Source organism: Paramisgurnus dabryanus, chromosome 24 (genome assembly GCF_030506205.2).
Source record: "Paramisgurnus dabryanus chromosome 24, PD_genome_1.1, whole genome shotgun sequence".
NCBI classification, from domain to species: domain Eukaryota; kingdom Metazoa; phylum Chordata; class Actinopteri; order Cypriniformes; family Cobitidae; genus Paramisgurnus; species Paramisgurnus dabryanus.
The window spans coordinates 1,791,133-1,814,911 of NC_133360.1; the positions used below are offsets into that span (position 1 = coordinate 1,791,133).

General features: G+C 37.1%; 1 protein-coding gene across 11 annotated transcripts in view; it reads left to right on the top strand.

The window, feature by feature from the left end:
* Positions 1 to 1,765: 1,765 nt before the first annotated feature.
* LOC135721124 (uncharacterized) overlaps positions 1,766 to 23,779 on the top strand; it is a 126,139-nt gene continuing 104,125 nt past the window's right edge. For 5 of the 11 annotated variants that reach the window (XR_012335915.1, XM_065243284.2, XM_073813452.1 and 2 more), the window contains exons 1-11: positions 2,351 to 2,366; positions 2,660 to 2,784; positions 2,933 to 3,026; positions 3,952 to 4,024; positions 4,816 to 4,920; positions 7,532 to 7,636; positions 14,667 to 14,783; positions 14,940 to 15,006; positions 16,442 to 16,634; positions 16,725 to 18,513; positions 18,767 to 18,937. Coding sequence is in view for 10 of the 11 variants with exons in the window: in XM_065243284.2 (XP_065099356.1) it covers positions 4,002 to 4,024; positions 4,816 to 4,920; positions 7,532 to 7,636; positions 14,667 to 14,783; positions 14,940 to 15,006; positions 16,442 to 16,634; positions 16,725 to 18,513; positions 18,767 to 18,937 (2,570 nt within the window). In the remaining variant the exon portion in view is untranslated. Of the gene's footprint in view, positions 1,897 to 2,326; positions 2,367 to 2,659; positions 2,872 to 2,932; positions 3,027 to 3,951; positions 4,025 to 4,815; positions 4,921 to 7,531; positions 7,637 to 14,666; positions 14,784 to 14,939; positions 15,007 to 16,441; positions 16,635 to 16,724; positions 18,514 to 18,766; positions 18,938 to 23,779 lie in introns of those variants that run through there. The other 6 variants (XM_073813453.1, XM_073813457.1, XM_065243287.2 and 3 more) reach the window with 5 other exon arrangements.

The following is a 23,779-nucleotide window of genomic DNA, read 5'->3' on the forward strand; positions in this document are numbered from 1 at the left end:
ATTTTAAACAGCTTATAGTGATCTTTAACTGGAAGACACACAATCTCATAGTGTCGGCCTTCTGTCGGTCTCTGACAATTGTCACCCAATTATCAGATCTCAAGTTTCTCTGATAGAATTCATTTGAAGCTTGTTTGAATTTGTTTAGACTGTCACCAATTTACGATCCGGCAGAGGAGTCGGTAGGTGACAAGATCTGTTATCAGGTGACCCTTGCCCCCTCTTTCTAAGGTCACGGTTTGAAGCTGTAACTATCCAGATGAGCGAATTACCTCGATTTGACTGCTAGTCATCCATTACAGTGTTTTTCTTTGGACCCATTGTAACTCAATGCTGTCATTGCTGCCTCCTTTAAAACACACAGTCGCTTAGTGCAGAGGTCTAACAGCGCACAGCAGTGTCAAAATGTTGAAAAAAATCCAAATTAAAGAAGGCGGGAGTTGAATTCTGTTTAAGGCTTTTGGAAACGACTTCCAGCCAATCAAATTAAACGGCCAAGCAAGAAACAATCAAATGAAAGAAGTTGTGTGTTTCTTAAGATGAAAAACACAAATTCCAACCAATCACATTACAGAGCTGAGCAGAATTCCAACAATAAAATGAAAGAAGGCGGGAGTTTGTGTTCACCATGTTTGAGTGTTTGTATAGTGCTTTACACATGAATGCATATTGTTTTAAAGCTGCATTACAGAAAATGCATCCTTATATTTAAAAAATACAGATATTACAAGTAATGAAATGATATTTAAGGCTAAGTTTGTGTTATTAAAGCTACTACTGTTTTTTTGTTTTTTTGTTTTTTTCTTAGTGTCTGTGTATGTACAGAAACTAACACTTAGTGTACTTCCATGGGTAACGTTATTTCAACTGCGTATTTCACTCATAAAACAACAGGCCTTTCAGAAAAAGAGGTTAATGAATATTACTTATTACAGGCCAAAAAACAACCTGTTCATATAGAAATTGTTTTTGGTATTTAAATTTTAAACTACAAATATATATTCTTAAGTACATAACCTCAAATAAAACTCTAGAAAGCTTAGACATATGGGAGCTTTAACTTTAACATTTTCTGTTGATTTTGTGTTAAAAGTAACACAAAATGTGTTGTTTCAATAATAACACAGAGATGGTGGATTCTTGGGACAACACATTAAGTGTGTTGTCCCAGAATCAACACAAATGTGTGGTTTTTAACACATCCGTTAGAGTGTAATGACTGAATGAATCAGCATTAACTGAATTAAAGAGAATGTAATCAGTTTATCTAAACTTAAAATTAATGCTGGGCATAGATTAATCTAGATTAATCTAATAAAAAAGTATTTTTTGCATAACATATACATTTTTGTGTAATTATTATGTATATATAATATTTATTTATTTATATTTTTATATATTCTATATTATATATAAATAAATAAACTATATAAATAAAACATTTCTTAAATGTATATGTATGTGTGTGATTAAATATACATAATATTTATGCACAGCACAAACTCATATATTATTCAAAATATTACTTTTATTTTGTATAAGATTAATCTAGATTAATCTTAAAAGCATTTTTTGCCCCTTTTGCATTTGTTTTACTACACAGTTGTTTTAAGTATATCTGCATATTATTTATAACATGCCTGGTTTTAATGATATTTTTAGGGGGCAACCACAGAATGGAGACCTGTATCCATAGCCCCCCCCCCACATACACCGCTATTAACGCATTTTGTTTTATATTACTGGCAAAGTAATGTTTACAAGGGTGAAAGTCCATATGGGCAGACGGTGTTGTTTTGGCCTTACAGGTTGCCTGAACGCACTGATAAGGATCTGCTTTCAGAATTGAAAAACATTTTCTACGCTTGAAAGATCGTGTGGTGCTACTACTAAAAAGTAAGTTGTAGTAATTTAATAATTAGAGAATGCAATCATGATTTAGGCTAAAGTGTGACAATTACAGTTTTCTATATGTTAGTGTGATTTAAATTTAAAAATCTGCAAATATGATGACGTTTAATTGAATTCAAACTTAAGTGTTTTTCGGACAAGGCTGAATCCAGCTTCGTATTCGTTTCTTATTGGCGCTATTGTTTTCCCTGTATTGTAGATTTTATCTTTATTTATTGTCACTTAGGCTAATGTAGTAAGGGTCTATTTATTAACTTTAGAAAAAGACCTCCCACAAAAATTAGTTAAAATATATGAACCCAAATATTCTTTACAGCAATATTACCTTTTGTTATAAATGTAGCTAAAGGTTGTGCTATATGAAGAGTTACCACTAGGGGGAAACAGTGTTCTGTATTTGTGTGAGTTCTGTACTGAATAAAGTAGTAGAAGAAGTGAGTGTATCTTCAAACAGCGTGAGTGTTGCTCTATGTGTTAAAATTTGTTTTATATACATACATACATACATACATACATACATACATAAGTAAGCAACATAATACCTTTTATAACATAAATTTTACCATAAACCAAAGCTGCTCATCAAAGACATGTACATATACATTGGAATGGTTTTGTCTTCCTGTGGCAGAATGTGTAGGCTAATGTTTGCTGAGAAACTAACTACTTTAGGAATACATTTTTTAACACTCCGTTTTCTCTCATAACTCTGTTATTCAGTTTATTTTGATGTATATCATTCTCACAGGAACTAAAGAAACACATCAAAGATTCCTCACAACAGCGCGAATAAGAGAAGAGCACGGCAGTCCCTAAAAGTTGAGCTGCCTATGCGGAAGCGCCGCTTCTTTTAACGTGGGACGAATGGCGTCAGTAAGAAGCTGGGTTTTTCTTCTAAAAATAAGTTTAATTAACTTACAGGCGACAAAGCTGCCATAATTTTGAACAAACCGCACAAAGGTAAAACAAAGTTAATACAAATGTGGAGTTTAAATCGCTAATTTTTGTTTATTTTTGACAGTGATTGTAAAATAATGTCGTTGTGTTAAAGTGAAACCGAAAGTATTCGCAAACATTGCACTTTCTGCCACAGGAAGACACAACCATTTTAACATGTAAGTGATTTAATGAACAGCTTTGGTTAACGTTAAAATGAATGTTATTAGAGGTAATATGGCCGTAAAATATATTTGTGTTCGTAAATTTTAATTCATTTTTGGGGGAGGTCTTTTCTGAAGGTTATCAATAGACCTCTGCTACATGGAATGACAATAAAATAAGATAAAAACTACAATATAGAGAAATTCATTTAGGTTACATTAAAGAGCAAAGATCAGTAGAGAACACACCGGGACTATTTGAGGGCCTTTGTCTTATATTCATGTCACTCCACAATAACAAACAATCCTCGAGCTTCCGCACAAGGTGACGCGGATGACTGTCACTCAGCGTGTTCTCATTGTTTTTGTTTTTTTGCTATAATCAAGAAAACTGGTTTAACTTAACATTTAGCGCTATAGTTTTATATAATGTGTAGGAAGATGCAATAAGCGGACCCTTTCACACTATATGGACAGATTTAAGGTAAAAGATTTCGACGGGAAAGTTCGTTGAAAAGTGAAGTAGCTCTTTAACAGTAAACAAATCAGTCAGGAAACAAAAACTGTTTAACAGTAAAGGTATCCGAATCATGTGAGTGCTGTCTTTTATTGTGGGATGAATTAAATATAAACATTACCCCTGCATTACAGTACCTGAAGTTTCTATCATAATATATTATCTTTAAACTGTATCTGTAAATGATAAAATATGAATTGTGTCTATAAGAATCACAGTCTTTTTTGTTAAAGTAAAGAGTGTGCTACTGTATAACTAAAATAAATAAATGATCTGAAGAAAACAGAGTTTGGTTAAGCTGCAGGCCAATTTAGTTGTAGCATTTAGGCTACTATAGCATATTTTTAAATTATTTAGATTTTCTTTTGCTTATCTGTGGCTCATTTTCTTTCTTCTATTTAACACACACATTGTGATCTCCAGGTCATGACTGTATTCATGAACACATATATCAGTGCTGAACTTCACCTAAGATGAGTGAAACAGAGAAACAGAGGTAAGAGTGTTGCTTTATGAAGTCTCGAAAATGCAAACTTTATAGCTTTAAAGTCTGAGTCCTTTTCTCTAAGGGTGTACTCACACTATCCAAACTGCCCTCGGGCATGTTTGACCCCCAAAACCTGGTTCATTTGACTAGTGTGATCGCTCTGTACTGCGCCCGGGTGCGGTTTGGTTAATCACGCCCTGGCCAGCTTGCAGAGGCGGGCTGGAGCGCGGTTTACTTGGCCTCAGGTGCGGAAGGCCTGTGGTGTGAGCACATTCGCCCCTGTGCGTGTTTCAAAAGGAGAGACATCAATTGCACGACCACTCACCATCTGCCTCCGTTTAAACCTTATGATTCACTCAGTAGGGTTACTATCCACACGTGAAACATCAACTAAGCAATATGATAGACGTGTAAGAGGGCTGTGTGTCATCGGGCACCAAACGACCCCGAATAAAAACAGACTCAACATTACGATGGTTTCCAGTGTTAAGAGAGAGCTTTACTTCCTGCTTCGTTCGAAACAATCCTAATCGCATCCTAATGATGAAAGCGCACCAGGGCTCGGATCGATGAAAGTACAGTGTGAGTGCGTGCATCTGGGGGAGTAGGGAGGGGTGACAATTGCATTGGGGCATGGTTTGGTTTGTTTTGGAAAATGTGAGTGCACCCTAAAGTTTAGTGTTGCTGTCCACCGTCTGTCAGCTCTCAATCTCTTACACATGAACTGTTGTCTGGTTATAATGTCTGATCACAGATTATTATGTAGTAAAATATTTTTGTCTTTGTTTTTGCGTCTTTAGAGACAGATCAGGATCACCTGTATTCAGCTCTGTGTCTATAAAGAGTGACCACTCCAAAGGTGATGGACCAAACTTCAGTGAAGAAACACCAACAGCTACTAAAAGGTATTTCATGTGTTTCTTATTACTAGTCACATTTAGACTGTGTTAAGGGTCAGGGGGGGTATTACAGAAACTTTCTATCTTAGGTCTTAACTTAAGATATGATGTGTTAAGTTAAGATTTTTCACAAATTCATATTACAGAAGCAAATCTTAAATTGATTTAGGATTCTCATCTTATTTCACCAAATCTTATCTCATCTCTAGTTAGGAAATCCCAAATCGCTTAATCCTGTTCGGCTATCAACTGTCATGTCTGTTACCAAGCAACCAGCAATGCGTGAGCTGCTGCTACAGTAAACAAAAGAATTGTCCTTTTAATTTCAATGGGCCAGAAAAATACATTTTATTAAATTCATTGTAATCATAGTCTGTGTTTTTTATTAGTGTTTTAGCACATCATCTATCAGTTATAGGGCTGTCAAAATGGCTGAACAAGTACATTCGAAATTCGTTCTTGAAAAATAATAAAATTCGAATTATATTCGAATTATAAAGACCTACTTTATCTTGGAGAAAATGCTCCTAAAAGCCCACAAGAGGGCGCAGCACAAAGCCCCAATAATATAAACAAATCATGCACAGCATATTTTTGGTTAAAACGAATGTTATAAACACTAATAAATTAAGCATAATTTCTTAAATTCATATGCAAAGGAACAAAAGTGCACATAGATATCTGGAAGTGCAAAATGCCTCAACAGCCAGCGTGTGTAGGCTATTAACACAAGAAACTATCCATGTATACATTTACAAATTATTTTATGTACCATACATTAATTAAATTTTACAAAATTAACCAGTATATTTGTGCACCTGTAAATGTACAAAACGAATGCCATACATAGACAATGCATATTAATATAGGGCATTTTATATAATATATAAGTAGATAAATTTACGTGTTTCAAATTAAGTATGAAAACGAATGAATCTTTATTTAAGCCAAAATAAGTGGGAAAGATCATTAGTCATTTAAATTGTATTAAGCTTAAACACTATTCACAACAACTTATATTATATTTTGTGTGTTCCTTGGTTGAAAATATGTAGAAATATAAGCGAGTAATAAAGTAACGTTACAGAACAGAAATGTTTAACTTACGCGCAGAGCGAGGCCGTTAATAAAGCAGCTTCTCCGTAATTAATAGAGGACGTGCTGAAACAGTCGAGTTGGCAGATGATCATCATGTTTATATTTCACGCAGATAGTGTTGATGAAAAACTTGCATATCAAATGTCCAGGTGAAAGTCAAGTTTCCAGTCAGTTATAAAAATAAAGCCACCGCGGCGTTACATTGCAGCTCTCTCATATGCGGTGACTCTGTAGACGCACATATGGTTTAATGTTGCTAAAGAAGCAGCTATGGCACTTTCGTGTTGATCAGTTATTTTAAACTTTAAAACTGCATTTAGAAGCAGACGACACTAATTCTGTAATCTCAGCTAGTTTCAGTTTGCGGATGAATTCCAGTTGATGCTCCAAAAACCAAAGAAGCATCACACAGCCCTTTTAATATTTATTCTGTCCGACTCGTAATCCCCACTGTCTTTTCTTGCTATTTTTCAAATGAATAACGCTGGCTTGCTCCGCATAGTTGGCTGAGCCGCTAACGCTCTGTATAACAATCCGCGTCAGTTACGTCATCATCATGTTGCGTGAGCTTCCTGACACAGGTAAAATTCGAATGCAAAGTTTTACGTTCGAATATGCATATTTTTTTTACATTCGACGAATATTCGAAATTCGAATTAAAATTTGACAGCCCTAATCAGTTACCATTCAATTTAAACATTTAGCAAATGTGACTTACAAAAATTAAAAAAATTATTCTTCCTAAGTGCTAGGATACTATTGTACATTTCAACATTTGATAGAGACATGAGAAGAAATAGATGCTGAGTCAAGTGTGTACTGTATTCACTATAATCCCATCAAGTGTTCACGGATAAGATAACTGTTTTTTAATAATGAGGGATGACAGAAATTAAAAGATCAATCCACTAGTGAGAAACATTGTGATTATGTGAATGTGTGAAGGTAAAAAAACATTCAAAGAGTAATCCAAAAGCAAACATTGATGTTTTTCATCCTCCACTTTGTTAAAAATGTAATGTCATTCTCCCGCAGCTCTATCTTAATGTGATTGTTTCAGCTGGCTCTCATTAAAGTTTTAAGTTAGGACACCTGTGAGTTTACCCTAAAGTTAAGACCGTTTTTAGGATGTTTTGTCAAGTTAGGATGCTTCTGTAATACCACTTTCCTATCTGCAGTTAAGATAAGATAATGCATTTAGGAACATCATTCTGTAATAGCTTTTGTCTTAAATGAGGTCCTAACTGAAATTACCATGGTTACCAAACAGTTAAGATAAGATTTTAAAGTTAGGACTTTTCTGTAATACACCCCCAGGTGTACTTTATTTTTTGTGACGTCTCACCTAAAGCAGAGTTGTGTATCAGTTGAACGTAGATTGACATGAGAAAGTGTTGCTGTAGTGTCCACCATCTGTCTGCATTCAATCTCTTACACATGCACTGTTGTCTGGTTATAATGTCTGTTCACAAATTATTATGTAGAAAAATATTTTTGTCTTTGTTTTTTGCCACTTTAGAGACAGACCAGTATCACCTGTATTAAGCTCTGTGTCTATAAAGAGTGACCACTCCAAAGGTGATGGACCAAACTTCAGTGAGGAAACACCAACAGCTGCTAAAAGGTATTTCTCAATGACCACGTTTACATGCACACCAAAAATGCGATTATTTCCAATAATGCGAGTAAGGTCTTAATCGCAGTAAGATGTTTACATGACTGGAGCTAACCTCTTCACTCCGGTTTACATGCAGTTTTTATTTTCGGATTATTCACACAAAGTTCAATGCAGAGCACAAATGATGAACTCACATACTGTATATGGTCCACTGTTTAAATTTACTTACGTTAAATGACAAACACGTTGTTATAGATGTATTTCATTATCCGGTGCCGTGATGAAGATATAAATATGACAGTGCCTGTAAAGGGCGTTCACATGATATAAAAATATAGTTTTAAAAATCGTTTTATATTAAAGATAATAGCAGAGCTCACACAACAACTATAACGATAGCGATTTTGGCACATGATGAACGATAAACCATTGACAGCCAATCAAATCTATTTGAACTTGAAGTGCACGCGCACTTAAAATGCAGCAGAAAGCTCATTCATTGCTGAGGTTTATAACATAAAATTACCTCAGGTATCCAGCGTTGATGCTGTGAATTTTTTCTACCACACTGACTACGCCAAAAGGTATGATATTATTACACAAACTACTACATTCATTCAGTTGAGGACATCTGCTGGTTTCCCGCTGTGTAAATGCAACAAGAACAGCATATGTACATATTCAGTGACATGTAAACAATTGCAAAAAAAGTTTTTATTACAAGAAATATCCAATATTAGGTAATGCCGCGCTCGTTTTATCGAATTAGCATGAAGTTATCATTATGATGTGGTCACTAATATATTTATCGTTATAATTATCGTTATAATGTCATTTAAAGGTTTTATACACTGCTGTCGTGTTATTTGAGCTGTTTCTGAATGAAGGCAGACTGCTGACAGCGAGTCGTGTTGGCAGAGTTCATGTAAAACTTTCTAATGTCAAGATTAAAACGAATTTGTGCTTAAGGTGCGTGACTAAAACACACGTGCACTTAATTAGTGCGTTATAAATGCGATTAAAGCATTTACATGGACGCATACTGCGATTATAAACGGCGTACGCCACCTCTTTTAATGCGACTTTACTTATTGCGATTATGAGCTTAATCGCATTATTTTTATCGAATTATTGCGTTTACATGAGGTAAAGTATAATCGCAGTATTGACAAAATCCCATTATAATCTCATTATTAGGGTGCATGTAAACGCGGTCATTGCTTGTCACACTTGGACTGTGCTTGCAAGAACAGGAATATGTATTTTAACTGCAAAATTGAGATCTGTCATTTTTTTGATAAACAGCGTTGTAAAGAGTCCTTCACAGTCAGTCATCTGAAACCATCTTGTGTAATAAACGCATGAAGGCAGATTAATGCAGACTCTTTTCATTAGATTTTGTATCTTTACCTTAGACAGGCGTCTTGTAGTGTTTACTGTAGTGTTTAACTTCAGCAGCCATGCGCAGACCAATCAGTGTATGACCTCAAAATATCGCGAGAATGTTTAGAAACCAGGGTGTCATTTGAGCAACACACTGCCACCAACTGGACATGATTAGGAATTACATTCTCAAGTTGAGTTGTATGGGCAATCTGCCAAAATGGCGTTCAGATTTTTCTTTATTCTGCTTAAATTTTCTACGTCAAAGACTTTTCGTTTAACGCGACCGAACACACAAAAAGAGACATTAAAGTTGCCTAATCACGGGCTCGTACGTTTCTTTTTGCTTTTATAGCAATAGCACAAGCACATTTTTCCCTCACAACAGGGAGTACATACAGTCCATCAGCTCAATATGCACAGTTCGTGAAGTTCCCTAAAAAACAGTGGTTTTCTCGTGGGTGCTTTTTAAAACTCTACAACAACAAAACGAACAACAACAAAGTTGACCAAGCCACGGAATATACCGGAATATATGAGCTCTCGCTCTCGCTCACAAAAGTTCATGTCGTGCACGTCTATCACACATTCAGACTTTAAAACAGCAAACAGGGAAAAAAATAAAACTCAAGAAGACTTACATGATATCCAGCTAGCCAACTCCGTTTGCCATGAGAAGTGGTGGAGCACCACAAAGACTGCCATCATTTGACTCCGTTGGTTGATCTGGTCCAAGCTTCTTAATCCTTTATTTATTCATCATTTAAATACCTTGTATAGGGTTATTTTGTAAGGATAAAAGCATATTTTCCTTCAGCTCAAGATATTTCACTTGCTTTCAGTGATCTCTACTGTAGCTATCAGTTAACACAGCAATCTCCAACGCGGTTATGAGACTCTGAGAATTATCCAATCACAGGAGGTAAAAAACATTAAAAGCAATATTGATTAGCTTACAACATAAGTGGGAGTGTTTGGGACGCACAGTCCTGCACCCCAGGGCGGATCCGAAACCAGCCACTTAGAGCTCAGCCTCAGGTCACATGTTTTTACCCTTTTTCCTGACCTTCATAGACACTCATTAGGGGTGCGCCCCAGACACACAAACATGACACACACACACAACAAACTCAGTTTTGATTTTTAATTGTTTTAAATAAATTATAACATGAATAACAGTGAAATGGTACAACTAAATGATTTTATTTTGTATTAATTTGCACTATATATTTAACTTTTTGGTAACATGTTAAAGGAATAGTCTACCCTTTTGCCATATTAAACTATGTTATTACCTCAACCTAGACGAATTAATACATACCTATCTTTTCTCAATGCATGCACTGTACAGCGCGTTGTGAATGTGTTATGATTTAGCCTAGACCCATTAATTCCTATGGTAGCAAAAAAAGTTTTATTTTGTGGCACCAAACTTACTGGTATAACTCCTCATGTAACAGTCTTTAAATAGGGAAAACACGGAAGTGTTTGGTGGCTTCCCTGTTTGGTATCATAGGAATGAATGGGTCTAGGCTAAATGTTAACACATTCACGACGCGCTGTACAGTGCACGCATTGATAAAAGTTAGATATGTATATGTAGACTATTCCTTTAAAGCAGTTTTCCTCTCTGGCCAGCTTTAAGGGGGTGGCGCCCCAGCACCCCTAGTGACCAGCCGCCACTGCTAGATATAAGTTTATCTGTAAAGTATTAAAAACATACAGAACAGCTATGAAGGCTGCAGATGTTATGTATTTTATTGAGAATTCTATTTTTCCTAGTAGCAATGATTTATTGTTAATTAAGGATAATTGTGAATTATTTGTAGAAATCCATGTAATGAATAAAGGTTTACCAATGAACATTAGTTGACTTCAGATAAGCAGTAAATTTGATCATGTATTGTTTAAACCAGGGGTTCTCAAAGTTTACATTCAAAGGTCCAAATCTGAATTCTAATCATTTTCATGGGTCCGGAAAAAACTGGTTATTACAAAAATTGTCAAGCATGGTAATAACTTTATGTAAATCACTTGTTTATATAACAAATCAACACAAATAGTTTGGGAAAAACATAACAAGTGTATTTTGCATTTAAAGTAAAAACCTTTTTTAAACATAAACACAAGAAATATGCCAAAAGTAACCAGGTGCAAAATACGAGAAATGGCAAAGTTTGTTTTCCATCAGATGCATAAATCATGGCAAAAAAAGTGTGATTGGTTGGCGGAGACACTGACCAATATTAGGGGTGCACCTGCACCTATAAATTGGCTGATGATGCTTGCTATGCTTCTCAATGAATTACGGTGAAATGCCGTTACATCCAAAAGCCAGGGGGCGCTCTCGTGCAGAAACTTAATATGCGCTGCAGACGAAGAACCAGAAACACGCAGCTCCAGGAAATGTCTGGATATATTTATATTGCTCTTCTTAAAACCCTTTCAGGTATTTTCATGATAATAAAGATTATGTAAAAAGATTATGTTTGACGAGTGTTGCTTTTTCAAATGCATGTTATAAACGACTCAAACAAACAGTGATTTCAGATCGATAAGGACTTACTGATCAAAAGCCGTAGTACATGAAGTAGCTGTGCATAATAATTGGGTGTGATGGCTACAGCGTCACACAGGAAATTTTTAAATAACTCGTTTTATTTTCGGACCAGGAATACTCTTAAATCTAAAAAGAACTAAACGAATGGTTTACAAGTTTAATATGCATTTGTAAATTAGCAAATGCACACATTTAATCAATCACATAGAAATGAATGTACTTGTAATATGAAGTGGACGTGGGTCCGGATCAAGTTCCCGTCGGGTCCGGATCCGGACCGGAGTCCAGACTTTGAGAACCCCTGGTTTAAATAATAAAGATGGTTTAAAGGTGCAGTGTGTAATTTTTTTAGAAGGATTTCTTGACAGAAATGCAACATAATATACAAAACTATATTATCAGGGGTGTATAAAGACCTTTCATAATGAACCGTTATTTGTTTATTACCTTAGAATGAGACGTTTTTATCTACATACACTGAGGGTCCCCTTACATGGAAGTCGCCATTTTGTGCTGCCACACAGGAAAATCCCCAGTGTTAAATTAACTCTACCAGTGTTAAATCAACACTATTTGGTGTTTATATAATCCACACCAGAATCGGTGTTAAAAAAGACTGGTGTTAAAAATATAACTCTGAATCAGTGTTAAAGTTAATGAGATAATGATGTGATGATTAAGACATTAATGGTGAACACCTGCTGGTCATTCAAATCAATTACATTTTAGAAATTTTCCTGTCTCTTAATGTTCATTTTGATGACTCGTTTTCTGGAGAAAATGCTAAAATAATAAAGACAAATTATTAAATGCAATAGATGAATACTGTTGGATGCCTCCAAAAGCTGCAATCTTTCACGTTTGCCTCTCTATCAGCATCTCTGTTTGAAAAATAAAATGATAACTTGCAGAGTTATTTTCTAAATGGAAGTTTAACTTCTAAACAGCTGTCAGAACAAAATACAAGTGCTCAACTATTCCAGCATCCACACGCGTGATTTAGTAGACAAATCTTCTTTCTGACGTGATGTCTCACAAGTCAAATAGACATTTATCAAAAAATGTATCACATTAAATTTTAAGTTTGTGTTTGTTATGAGTTCATTTGAAGTCACCATTACTGTGATTAGTGTTTCCTTTAGTTAGGCATTTGTCCATTGACCTTCATTGATCTAACTCTCCTCTTTTAGCAATAGCAACAATGTTATAGTAAGACCACTTGTTCATTGCTTCATGTAGAGGGAAGCCCTTCCAGACCTTCTCAGATTGTTTATTTTTATTATATTCTACTCTACAAATCATTGAAACATTTGATCACAAATTAATTATGAAGAAACAGGCATATCAAAAAGCTCTATGCAAATGACATTGTATTGAATGAGACTGCCGTCATGCTTCAGTGTTTTTTTGTTGTTGTTTTTTGCTTAAGAGAGACTTCATGATTTCTGATACAAATCTCAACGATGGTGACAGTTAATGGTAAGAAAGTTGCAACATTTTTGTCATGTTGCAATGCATGATGGGATTTATGAATGAGTGTTCTACAATCCTGGTACCCAGCATGCATTGCGGCATGACGTTTGTTGTTGATTGTCACCATGATTGTGTTTTATAGGCTGATTGTTGATGTCTCAGTGTGTCTGACTGAAACCACAGATTAGATTTGGGTAAACAATATTTAACTTCAGGATATGTGGACTTTTACAGCACTGTTGGATTCCATGGGAGCTTCACAGGGTTGGCGGAACATAAATTAAACACTTATATTCAGTGATTACTTTTTTATGATATCATTGAATCCCAAGACTTATACTTTCATATAAATTAACATAGTAACAGTTATAGACTTCATTTCTCTCATCTTCCTCTGCTTTAACAAATGTGTTTTATAAACACACTGCCACAATGAGCAGAAGAAAACTAACACTAAACTTCAAGACCCAAGTACCCAACTAAAGGAAACACTAATCGGCACAATGGTGACTAACTTTATTAACCAGATTTACAGCAGTTCTTTAGAAGTTCAACCTATCATCCATGCAACTCTGCAAGCAAGTTGTAATTTTAGTTTTCAAACAGAGATGATGATAGTGTTCATTAAACTCTAGGCATTTTATCTATTGCATTTAATATTTTGGCTTTCTTCTTCATTTTAGTATTACTTTCTCCAGAAAAAAAGTCAACAAAATAATTTTAAGACAGGAACAATTCCAAAATGTTGTTGATTTGACACGGAATGACCAGCAGGTGTTCACTATTAATGACTCAATCACTTCATTATCTTATTAACTTTAACACTGATTTAGTGTTTTTTTAACACCAATCTTGGTGTGGATTATATAAACACCGAGCAGTGTTAATTTAACACTGGGGATTTTGCTGTGCATGTTTCTACAAAAGCCCTTAACGGACAAACTTTATTTACTGAGTGGTCTCCGATGATGACGTTTGTCCGGTGGTGGCTACCGTAGCATCTCTATGTGTTTTAAAAGCGAGAGGTGAGCAGTGGACTGAGCCGTTGGTTGCAATTTGCAACCTCACCACCAGATGCCGCTAAAATTTACACACTGCACCTTTAAAGGTGACATACAATGATTGAACGGAGTATTTATCCTTGTTCTGTGATGTGACATATAGACAAAAACTTTTTTGTTTGGGTCTGTAATGCCTTAGAATCTTCCTAAAAACCTCTCTCAGATTGCTCTATTAGGGTGGGGGATTTTAAACAAGTGATTTTGCACCTATTTGGCTCCCCCTACTGGCTTAAATTGCAATCTCATTACTGATTGGCTGACTTTGCTGCCACTCAAAAAATGTAGCCAATTATTTTAAAGTGGAGGGGCAGTTAGATGCCTGTGATGTCATAAGCATCAGTTTTTCAGATTGGGCCGTTTTCTGGCTGACATTTCTAAAAGAGGAATTTCTATGAGACTGAAATGTATAGAATGTCTAGCACTTTTTGTATGTTTGTGAATGTGGGTAGACTACCATTATTCAACAAAGACAAGGTAAAAATGGTTTTTTATTCTCTGTCCCCTTTAAGCTGCATTATTTTCCATGTGATTTATTTGTTTATGTTTGCATTTTTATAAGTAATCAGAGACCAGAGACCTCAGTAAATATTGGTTCAGAAATTAACCGATGGAAAGCATTAAAAGAACAGAGAGGAATAAAGAGTGATGAGGAACTGGCAACTTTTCTGATCAACAGGTGAGTACACAACTTTCAGATAGTTGTGTCTCAGTTTAAATTGTGGCTCTTATAAATGTTGTGGCTTATGTGGAAAAAACACATACTGTATGCACATGAAATAATAAGATTATTAATAATAAGATTTCTTTAATAATCTAATGCTTTTTCAAACAGGCATCAGTATGAGACATCAGAGGCAGACATTCAGAATTGTAAAGACGATCTTCCCTGGATCTTCAAGGTATAGAAAAAATATTTTCATTAATACAACAAATTGATTATTAAACAAAGTTTCACAGACTTACAGAAGTAAAGCACTCAACAGAATCTTAAATTCTTCTCCCAGAGTTCATACAGAGCCCAAAACTAGGCTATTTATTATTTAATAAGTTGTTATCAATTGTTATCAATTAGATATCATTTCCACACTAGGGTCAGGGACCTTTTTTTCTGAAGTTGTAATCATTTAAATAATTACATATTTCAGACCTTATGTGTTTGACCCATCCCTTTGTGTCCCCCCAAATAAAATTCAAGATATAAAGCTTTTTATCTTTATCTTTTAGAATCTTAATTAAACCTAAACATAAAACATTTTACAGAACTTTAAGTTGGTAGCATTTTTTACTGATGTTTGATTGCACAGAATTTGTGATCAATTCAAAATGTCTTATTTACAAATGTCATGTGTTTTTTTGTCTTGTTTTATAAACCATTCTTTTGTGGCCCAAACGTATTTTCTGGTAGACTTCCGCATAGAATCAATAACAACAGAGTCGCTCTTGAGTAGATTATTTCTGATAACAAGCAAAACAAATAAACATAAATATATACCTTAGTTCAGATCATAGGTAAAGTGTATCAACTACTATACTGAGTTAATGTTACTGTGTATATAATGTAAGCGACAGATCCTTGAATTATTTGCCTGGCTGCTAAAGTGCCAAACCTCATGTGCACACAGCAGTGATTTATTCTCACTGCCTCATAGACTGCAGTTTCATTTTCACAATCAAGCCCAGAAAAGAATGAAAAACAACGCCCGAAAGGTCCATGTGCCATCAGTCGTTCAATAGTAATATTATGAAATGGAGAGAACACTTTTGTGTGCAATGAAAACAAAATGAACGATATTATTCAACAATTTGTTCTACTCCTTGATCCTTCAGTGCGCATTCATGACCAGACAACAGCGCAAGCTGCTGATGTGACCTGCTGACGTAGTTGCCTTATTTTTGTTTTTCCCTTTTTTATTTAAGCCAATATGCAAACATTTTAAACAATACTTAAACAGACTGTATACCTGCACAAGTTACATTTTGTTCTCCTTGGTGCTTCAGTGCTGCTGACGTGACCTGCTGACATAGTTGCCAACGTGAAGACACAGAATACACTGGCAGCTACGTCAGCAGGTCTTGCTAGCAGCACTGAAGCACTATTTTGCTTCATAATATTATTATTGAACTACTGATGGACCTTTTGGGTGATGTCTTTCATTCTTTTCTGGGCTTGATTGTGAAAATTAAACTGCAGTCTATGGGACAGTCACAAGAGGCCAAGCTAAACACAGTTTATGTTTGTGACAAGAGCATAGGTGTCAGTGACAAAATCAGTATGGTTTCCAATTCAACCTTTATGCAGCACTTACTATGTATTAAAAATTTCTTTTTTGTTAGGATCTTGAGTATGAAATAAACACATTTCAGAAGAAAGAGTTGGAAAGGTTTCAGAAGATATTGAGAAATGGAAACATACAAGACTTTGTGAAAGACTATAAGGACGAAAACAGAATCAGAGAAGCATTTCTTGATATCACACTAAACTTTCTCAGATGTTTGAAACAAGATAAACATGCTGATAAGCTGGAAGGTAAGAAGCTCAAGACATCACCATCTGTCATATTGTCACTTATAAAATGTTGGGGAGAAATCATTGACATTTTTTATTCCTGTGTTTTAGATGAGCTGGTCTACATCTGTAAACTGAAATCAAACCTGGAGAAGAGGTATCAACGTGTATTTGAAGGAATTGCAAAACATGGTGACTCCACACTTCTAAATAAGATCTACACAGATATCTACATCACTCAGGGTGGAGGTGAACAAATCAATACTGAACATGAAGTAAGACAGATTGAGGTCACTTCCAGGCATCTAGAAACATCAGAAACACAGATTGAATTCAGAGATTTGTTCAAACCACATGACCGAGACCAAAACATCAGATCTGTGCTAACAAAAGGAGTTGCTGGCATTGGAAAATCTTTCTCTGTGCAAAAGTTTGTTCTGGACTGGGCAGAAGGAAAGGAAAATCAAGATATCAACATCATATTTCCTCTACCCTTCAGGGAGATGAATTTAAAAGAGAGTAAAAACCTAAGTCTGATGGACCTTATAAGTCAGTTTTTTCCAGAAATAACAGAACTGAACATTACAAGAAATTACAAAAAAGTGCTGTTCATCTTTGATGGATTGGATGAATGTCGTCTTCCTCTGAAGTTTGACAGTAATGAGATACTGCGTGATATCACATCTCCTGCTTCTCTGGATGTTCTCCTAACAAACCTTATCAAAGGAAATCTGTTTCCTTCTGCTCTCATCTGGATAACCACCAGACCAGCAGCGACGGGTAAGATACCACCTGAATGTATTGACCGGGTGACAGAGGTACGAGGATTCAATGATGCACAGAAGGAGGAGTACTTCAGAAAAAGATTCACTGATGAGAATATGGCCAACACAATCATTCATCATGTTAAAAAATCAAAGAGTCTCTTCATCATGTGTCACATCCCAGTCTTCTGCTGGATTTCTGCCACTGTGCTCCAGAACATTCTGGAGAAGAAGAGAAACGTTCAGTCTGATAACACAACATCTGAAGATACTCCTAAAACTCTGACACAAATGTACACACATTTCTTTCGCTTTCAGATTCAACAGAGCAGAAGAAAGTATGAAGGAGAATATTCACCTGATATTTCCTGGGATAAAGAGTCTATCCTTTCACTGGGAAAGCTGGCATTTCAAAACCTGGAGAAAAGCAATTTGATCTTCTATGACACAGACTTGGAGGCCTGTGGCATTGATATAACTAAGGCATCAGTTTACTCAGGGATGTGCACACAGATCTTTCGGGAGGAAACTGGGATCACTCTTGGTAGTGTGTACTGTTTTGTTCATTTAAGCATTCAGGAGTTTATTGCAGCTCTGTATGCACATCTGATTCTAGACATCACCAAGAAAAATGTGTTTGTTCAAGAGCACACAGGACGGGAAAACAATGAAACAATGTTGGGTTTACTAAAGACTGCAGTGGATAAAGCACTTGAGAGTGAAAATGGACATCTTGATCTTTTCCTTCGCTTCCTCCTCGGTCTGTCACTTGAGTCCAATCAGCCGCTCTTACGAGGTCTTTTAACACAAGAAAAGAGGAATGAACAGAGCAACAAGGAGATAGTGGAGTACATCAAGCAGAAATTTGAAGATAATTCATCAGCAGAGAGATCCATCAATCTGTTTTACTGTCTGAATGAACTGAATGATCAATCTCTGGTGAAGGAGATTCAAAAGCATCTTAGAGAAGGAAGTCTCTCATCTGCTGACCTTTCATCTGCTCAGTGGTCTGCTCTGGTCTTTGTGTTGCTGACATTAGAAGAGGAAGTGGAGGAATTTGAGCTTCAGAAATTCAAGAAATCAGATGAATGTCTCAATAGATTATCGCCAGTCATCAAGACCTGTAAACAAGCTTTGTAAGTAATAGTAAATGTTTACTTTCATCTGAAAATAATATTTTCTGTTCATGTAAAATATGGTATGTGTCAGGATCGGTAGAACAGATTCCAAGTGAGCCAGGGAAAGCACATGGCCTGATAAATAAAGCCATGTGCCTTCACACAAAACACAGGACTGCCAGAACCCTGTCACAAGGAGCTAGAAACTAGGACAAGACAGATCTTGACAATACATATATTCAATCTAATGCTGACATGTTTTGTTTTATAGGCTAAATGATTGTAATCTAACGGACAACAGCTGTTCAGCTCTGGCTAAAGTTCTTGGGTCAGACAGTCGTATGATAGAGCTCAACATGAACAATAATAATCTGAAGGATGATGGAATCAAGCTGCTCTGTGATGGACTGGAGAACACAAAGTGTGAATTAAAGCTACTGAGGTCAGACTATACTAGGGATGACAATTTATGCAATTCCCTATATTCAATGATTGTTTAAATTAACTATCAATCAATTTAATAATCATTAACTGTAATAGTGCAATAAGCCTTTACTGCAGTGGCATATATTCAATGACATAAAAGTTTACGTAAATCAAGACGCCAGCTTCCTCATGTGAATAAAATATTTACAAAATATAAAATAATTTGTGTTAATAACATGCTAGTGGGATTGTAAAATGAGTCTGTGTAATTGGTGTTTTGATAAAATCATCAATTTAAGCATATCTTGTAGTGAATAGGCCTGGCAAACTCGACTCCTTTTAAGGATCCGGGTTATTGTGAGTCACTCACTAAAGTGATCCGGGTTGTGTGAGTCACTTGAATCACTTGAGTCAGTATTGATAAATCGCCAAGGAAACTCAGTACAGACCCACTTGTAACCGGCTGATCCTCGCGACTCGAGATTCTCAAAGCCGGAAACATTGCAGACTCGCAGACCATGGGACTCGCTCTACAGATCCACACTAACCGGCTGATTCACGTGGATCAGCCGGAGCCGGTTAGTGGATCTATAGAGCGACTGAAGTCTCCTCAAAAGCACATCCACAACAACTCACTTTAACTTCTGAGATAACATGCTTTTAGGTTTGGTGTGTGTATGGTCGACCATTTAAAAAAAATAGGCCTAATAATAGCATAATAATATAGAAAAAACTGTGTCCTGCTTATGCAGCCCCCAGAGGCGGAGAAACAGTTTGCGCTGATCAGCCGGTTACGGATCAGCCGGTTACGAGTTGAAAGATTCTCGAGTCAGAGCAGATCTCTCGAGTTTGCAATGTTTTCCGGCTCTGAGTGAGAATCTCGGGTCAGTTCGGGGCTCGCGCGGATCCGCAGGTCTCTCGAGTTTGCAATGTTTCCGGCTCTGAGTGAGAATCTCGGGTCAATTTGCGGCTCAGGCGGATCCGCGGGTCTCTCGAGTTTGCAATGTTTCCGGCTCTGAGTGAGAATCTGGGGTCAGTTCTTGCACAGTTACCGCCCACTGATTTATATAAATGACTGGATTGCGCATGACGTCACACTTGTGAAGCCACCGCGCAGCCATGTTGGTATACCCAAACGTTCTATTAAATCAATAGACGTTATCAGATTTTAATGATAAAACATCACTTTACTAGTCTCTGTTTTTATATCTGAAGTCCCCCTGTACATTATTACAACGCAAAGGTCCTAAGCATGTACAAAGTTATTTACTGAAAGTTGTACATTTTGCGTTTTAATCAGTTGTTATTATGCATTCATCTTCATTACAGTATCAGATCAGCAGACAAGACCGCAGCATATTTAGTATTAATGACAAACGTGCTCATTCTGAAATCTAAATAAATAATCATGCTTTGTACGGTATGTGCACGCAATAATTTGGTGGTTTTGTAATTATTTTATCTAAACTTACAAGTTACCTAAACTTATTTAGAGAAATAACGCTGACCGTGTTGAATGTCAAAAAACTTTATTTATACCCGTGTCATTAACAGAATGCAGCAGACACACTCACCTTAACGTTTTTTATAAATCCATTATCCTGCCCGATTAAAACATAAATATTGCAAATAACACCAGAATTAACAAATAATTTATGTACACATCCTAAAAATTATTCTTGTGTGACTGATACGCTGTAAAGTGGGTAAATGTAGATCATGATTTTGAATGGAAGTCAATGACGCCTTCTGCCAGTTGGGTATATGTCACGGAGTGACTTTTTAAGGGCGGAACTAAAAGTGATGGAGATCAGTTCCGCCCGGACCATAATCCTCGAACACCAGCCACTTCCGGGAACTACGGGCAAATGAAATCAGGGCTTTATCGACAGCAGGTGTACAGATGAGTGTGGCGATAGTGGAGTGAGCAAATCAGAGAAGAGGAGGCGTATAAAGGAGGCCTCCGGGAAACAGCAGGGGAGAGTTGTCTCGGGAGCCGTTCCCGGGCGGTCTTGTTTCTGCCGCACGCGCTGGGTGGCCGCAGGGATGCAGTGAGAGTGGGACGCCCAAACGCCGCAGCCGTGTGTGACGCCAAGGGCGTGTGGACTGTAAGCCTTCTAAGAAAGAGTCCAAAGGCCCCGTTGATCCGGCGATCGCGAGGAACCGTAGCGGAAAGAGGACGGGGCTGAAGAGAGACGACAATTGCGAGCAGTTTTTATTCTAGCTGATACGGCGGGTGAAACGGAGTGTTAGGATTAAGTTAAGGATTTGGCAGGAATAGAGACCGGGCTGAGTATACCTAGATCATTATTTTATCTGTGAAACGTCTTATGGATAATGTGTAACAAGCTTTGAGTGATCATAAATAGGAAGACTTACCGGAAGTACTGCCGTAGGAGGCTGCCTTCGCGGAGATCGCACGGCGGTTGTGTAATCTATCCAGTATCTGGAGAAAGAAGGAGAGACCTCGTGTCAACAACCGTGTGAGTACCCCAAATCACTGTTGCAGCAGTATAATCTCATGAGTGTGAAAAACCAGTAAGCCTGTTGTGAGTTGTGACCTAGTGTGTGAGCGGCCCCACCGTGGAGAGGAGTTGTGGGTGAGCCAGGAATAGTTAGCAAGGGAAGACACTGGATTGTTGTAGCGGTGACGCTTACATCTGACTACTCGTTTCACCGGTGCCTCAACGATCCCCAGGACGAGTCCCCGGCCAGAAGTGGCTCTGACCCTATTTCACAAAGAGTGTGTGGAGTGCAGTTGGTAAGTCTTTTCCTTTGCTGTGTGTGTCCACTTGGAATTTGCAGTGTCGTGCTGTGTCCATGATGTCAGCAGCCATCGTTTAGGCCGGACGGAATCCTGCAAAGGAATTGAGCATTGAGGCTGGCGAAGCAACCATCTTTACATATATGCCGCTTGTGACTCCTGATTCTTTTTCCCTCACCAGTACACCCAAGTCAAGACCCAGTTGCCCTTCTGTACGTTCACCGGACGCCCGGAGCCAAGAGCCCAGCGCACCTAATGCCCCCCCCCTTGCTATGAGAACCCAAAGGACTGAGACCTTTTTTGTAGTATTTAATCCCCCTATATGCTTTTTAATATTTAATACAACTTGTTAATTTTTAATTCCTTGTCTGCCTGGTCATTGGGGTGTTTTGGGACCTCCTTGGGGTGGAAATAGGAGGAGCGTTATCCGCAACAGGGGCGGTCCGCTTCTCGACCTGTGACACATACCAAGATGGCCCCCTAGAACTCTGCGCTGGCTTCACCTCACGCTGTTATGTCAAGCATTCTTTGCGCAATCCAGTCATTTATATAGATCAGTGTTACCACCTCACCTTTCGTATCATTCCACCACCTACTGGTCATTTTAGTATTAATGAATGGAAGTTCTTTAAACAGGCTCGTCTCTGACTGAAAAAACTGCAGGTACACACGGATACACACAGACGCGCTGTTTTTAAACACTCTCCGTGTGTCTCATTAGTTCACTAGCTCCTCAATCAGTCTGTAATCCCAATCGGAAGTGATTATCCCGTCGAAGATCAGCGCTCTTGGATGTAACGTTAAACTTAAGTGGAGTATTGTCACACCGTGTGGATGATTAACACTTAGAAAAAGGAATGAAAACAATAATTTTCTCTGAAGCGATCTCTCTTCTCAGAACGTGAAAACACAGTGGAACTGCAGGTAAGCACTGCAGCTTTTAAATTAGACATTGATAATCGTGACGTGACTATTAAACACGTTATGAGATATCACCACTGATATATTTATATATTTAACAGCATGCAAAAACATCTGTGACTAGGGTTGGGTATCCGTTGGGTTTTATTCGATACCAGTACCTACTCGGTCTTTTTTAAACGGTTCAGGTTCTTAAACGGTTCTTATATCGGTACTTTAGAAAAAAATGCACACACGTTGTCAAAAAAAAACAACTTTTATTTACTGGGCCAAACTTAATACAATATTAACTTAAGTCTTTACATAAACAATTTAAATACAACTAAAATATGGTAATAAAAATTAAAACAATAAATAAAATTTCACTTTTACATAAAATCAAATAAAACAATATTGTATCAAACAATATAATTATACTGGAGATTAATGGAGATTATAACCAGGGTAATCTAATCTCCATTTTCTCTTCTTATGACCTAAACTGAACACCAACACACTGGCAGGACTGGGATTCTCTTCAGTTTGTTCAGGTGCGAGGTTAACACTAGCTGCTGCTGTTGACGCGCTTGGCTCTGCGTCTCTTAGGTTGTCAAACACGGAGCATTGTTCGGCTTTTAAGTACACTCCATGTCTCGTCTGATGTTTCATCAAATTCGAAGTGTTACCTCCCTTGCATGCTATTCTTTTAAGGCATTTGTTGCAAGTTGCAGAGTCTCCATGACACGTGAAATGCAGCCAAACCTTGGAGCGTTTTGACTTCGGCATCTTTATTAATCCTCGCAACGTGGGCCGAGTAGCGGCAATGAGTCATGACATCACGCAAGTTGACGCCGGAACACCAGGTGGCGGTAAAGAAAAGTCAGGAACCGAAATCAGGCACCGAATTTTTCATTCGTATTCGGTCTGGTTACTACCGTTTACGTTAGAACCGGTTCCCTATTGGAACCTAGTTTCGGTACCCAACCCTATCTGTGACACTTATAAAAAACTGTTTATATAGTACTGACAAGAACAAAGTCTAATAATAAGCGAGTGCTCATATCGCGTTAAGAATAAATGGGAAAGCACTAGTAACATTATATAAGTATAGTTTTATTAACTTTTACCTCGCGCCAAAACAATAACAACACAAAAGACACAAAATATCAACAAGAAACCAAGTACTAGTTTCAT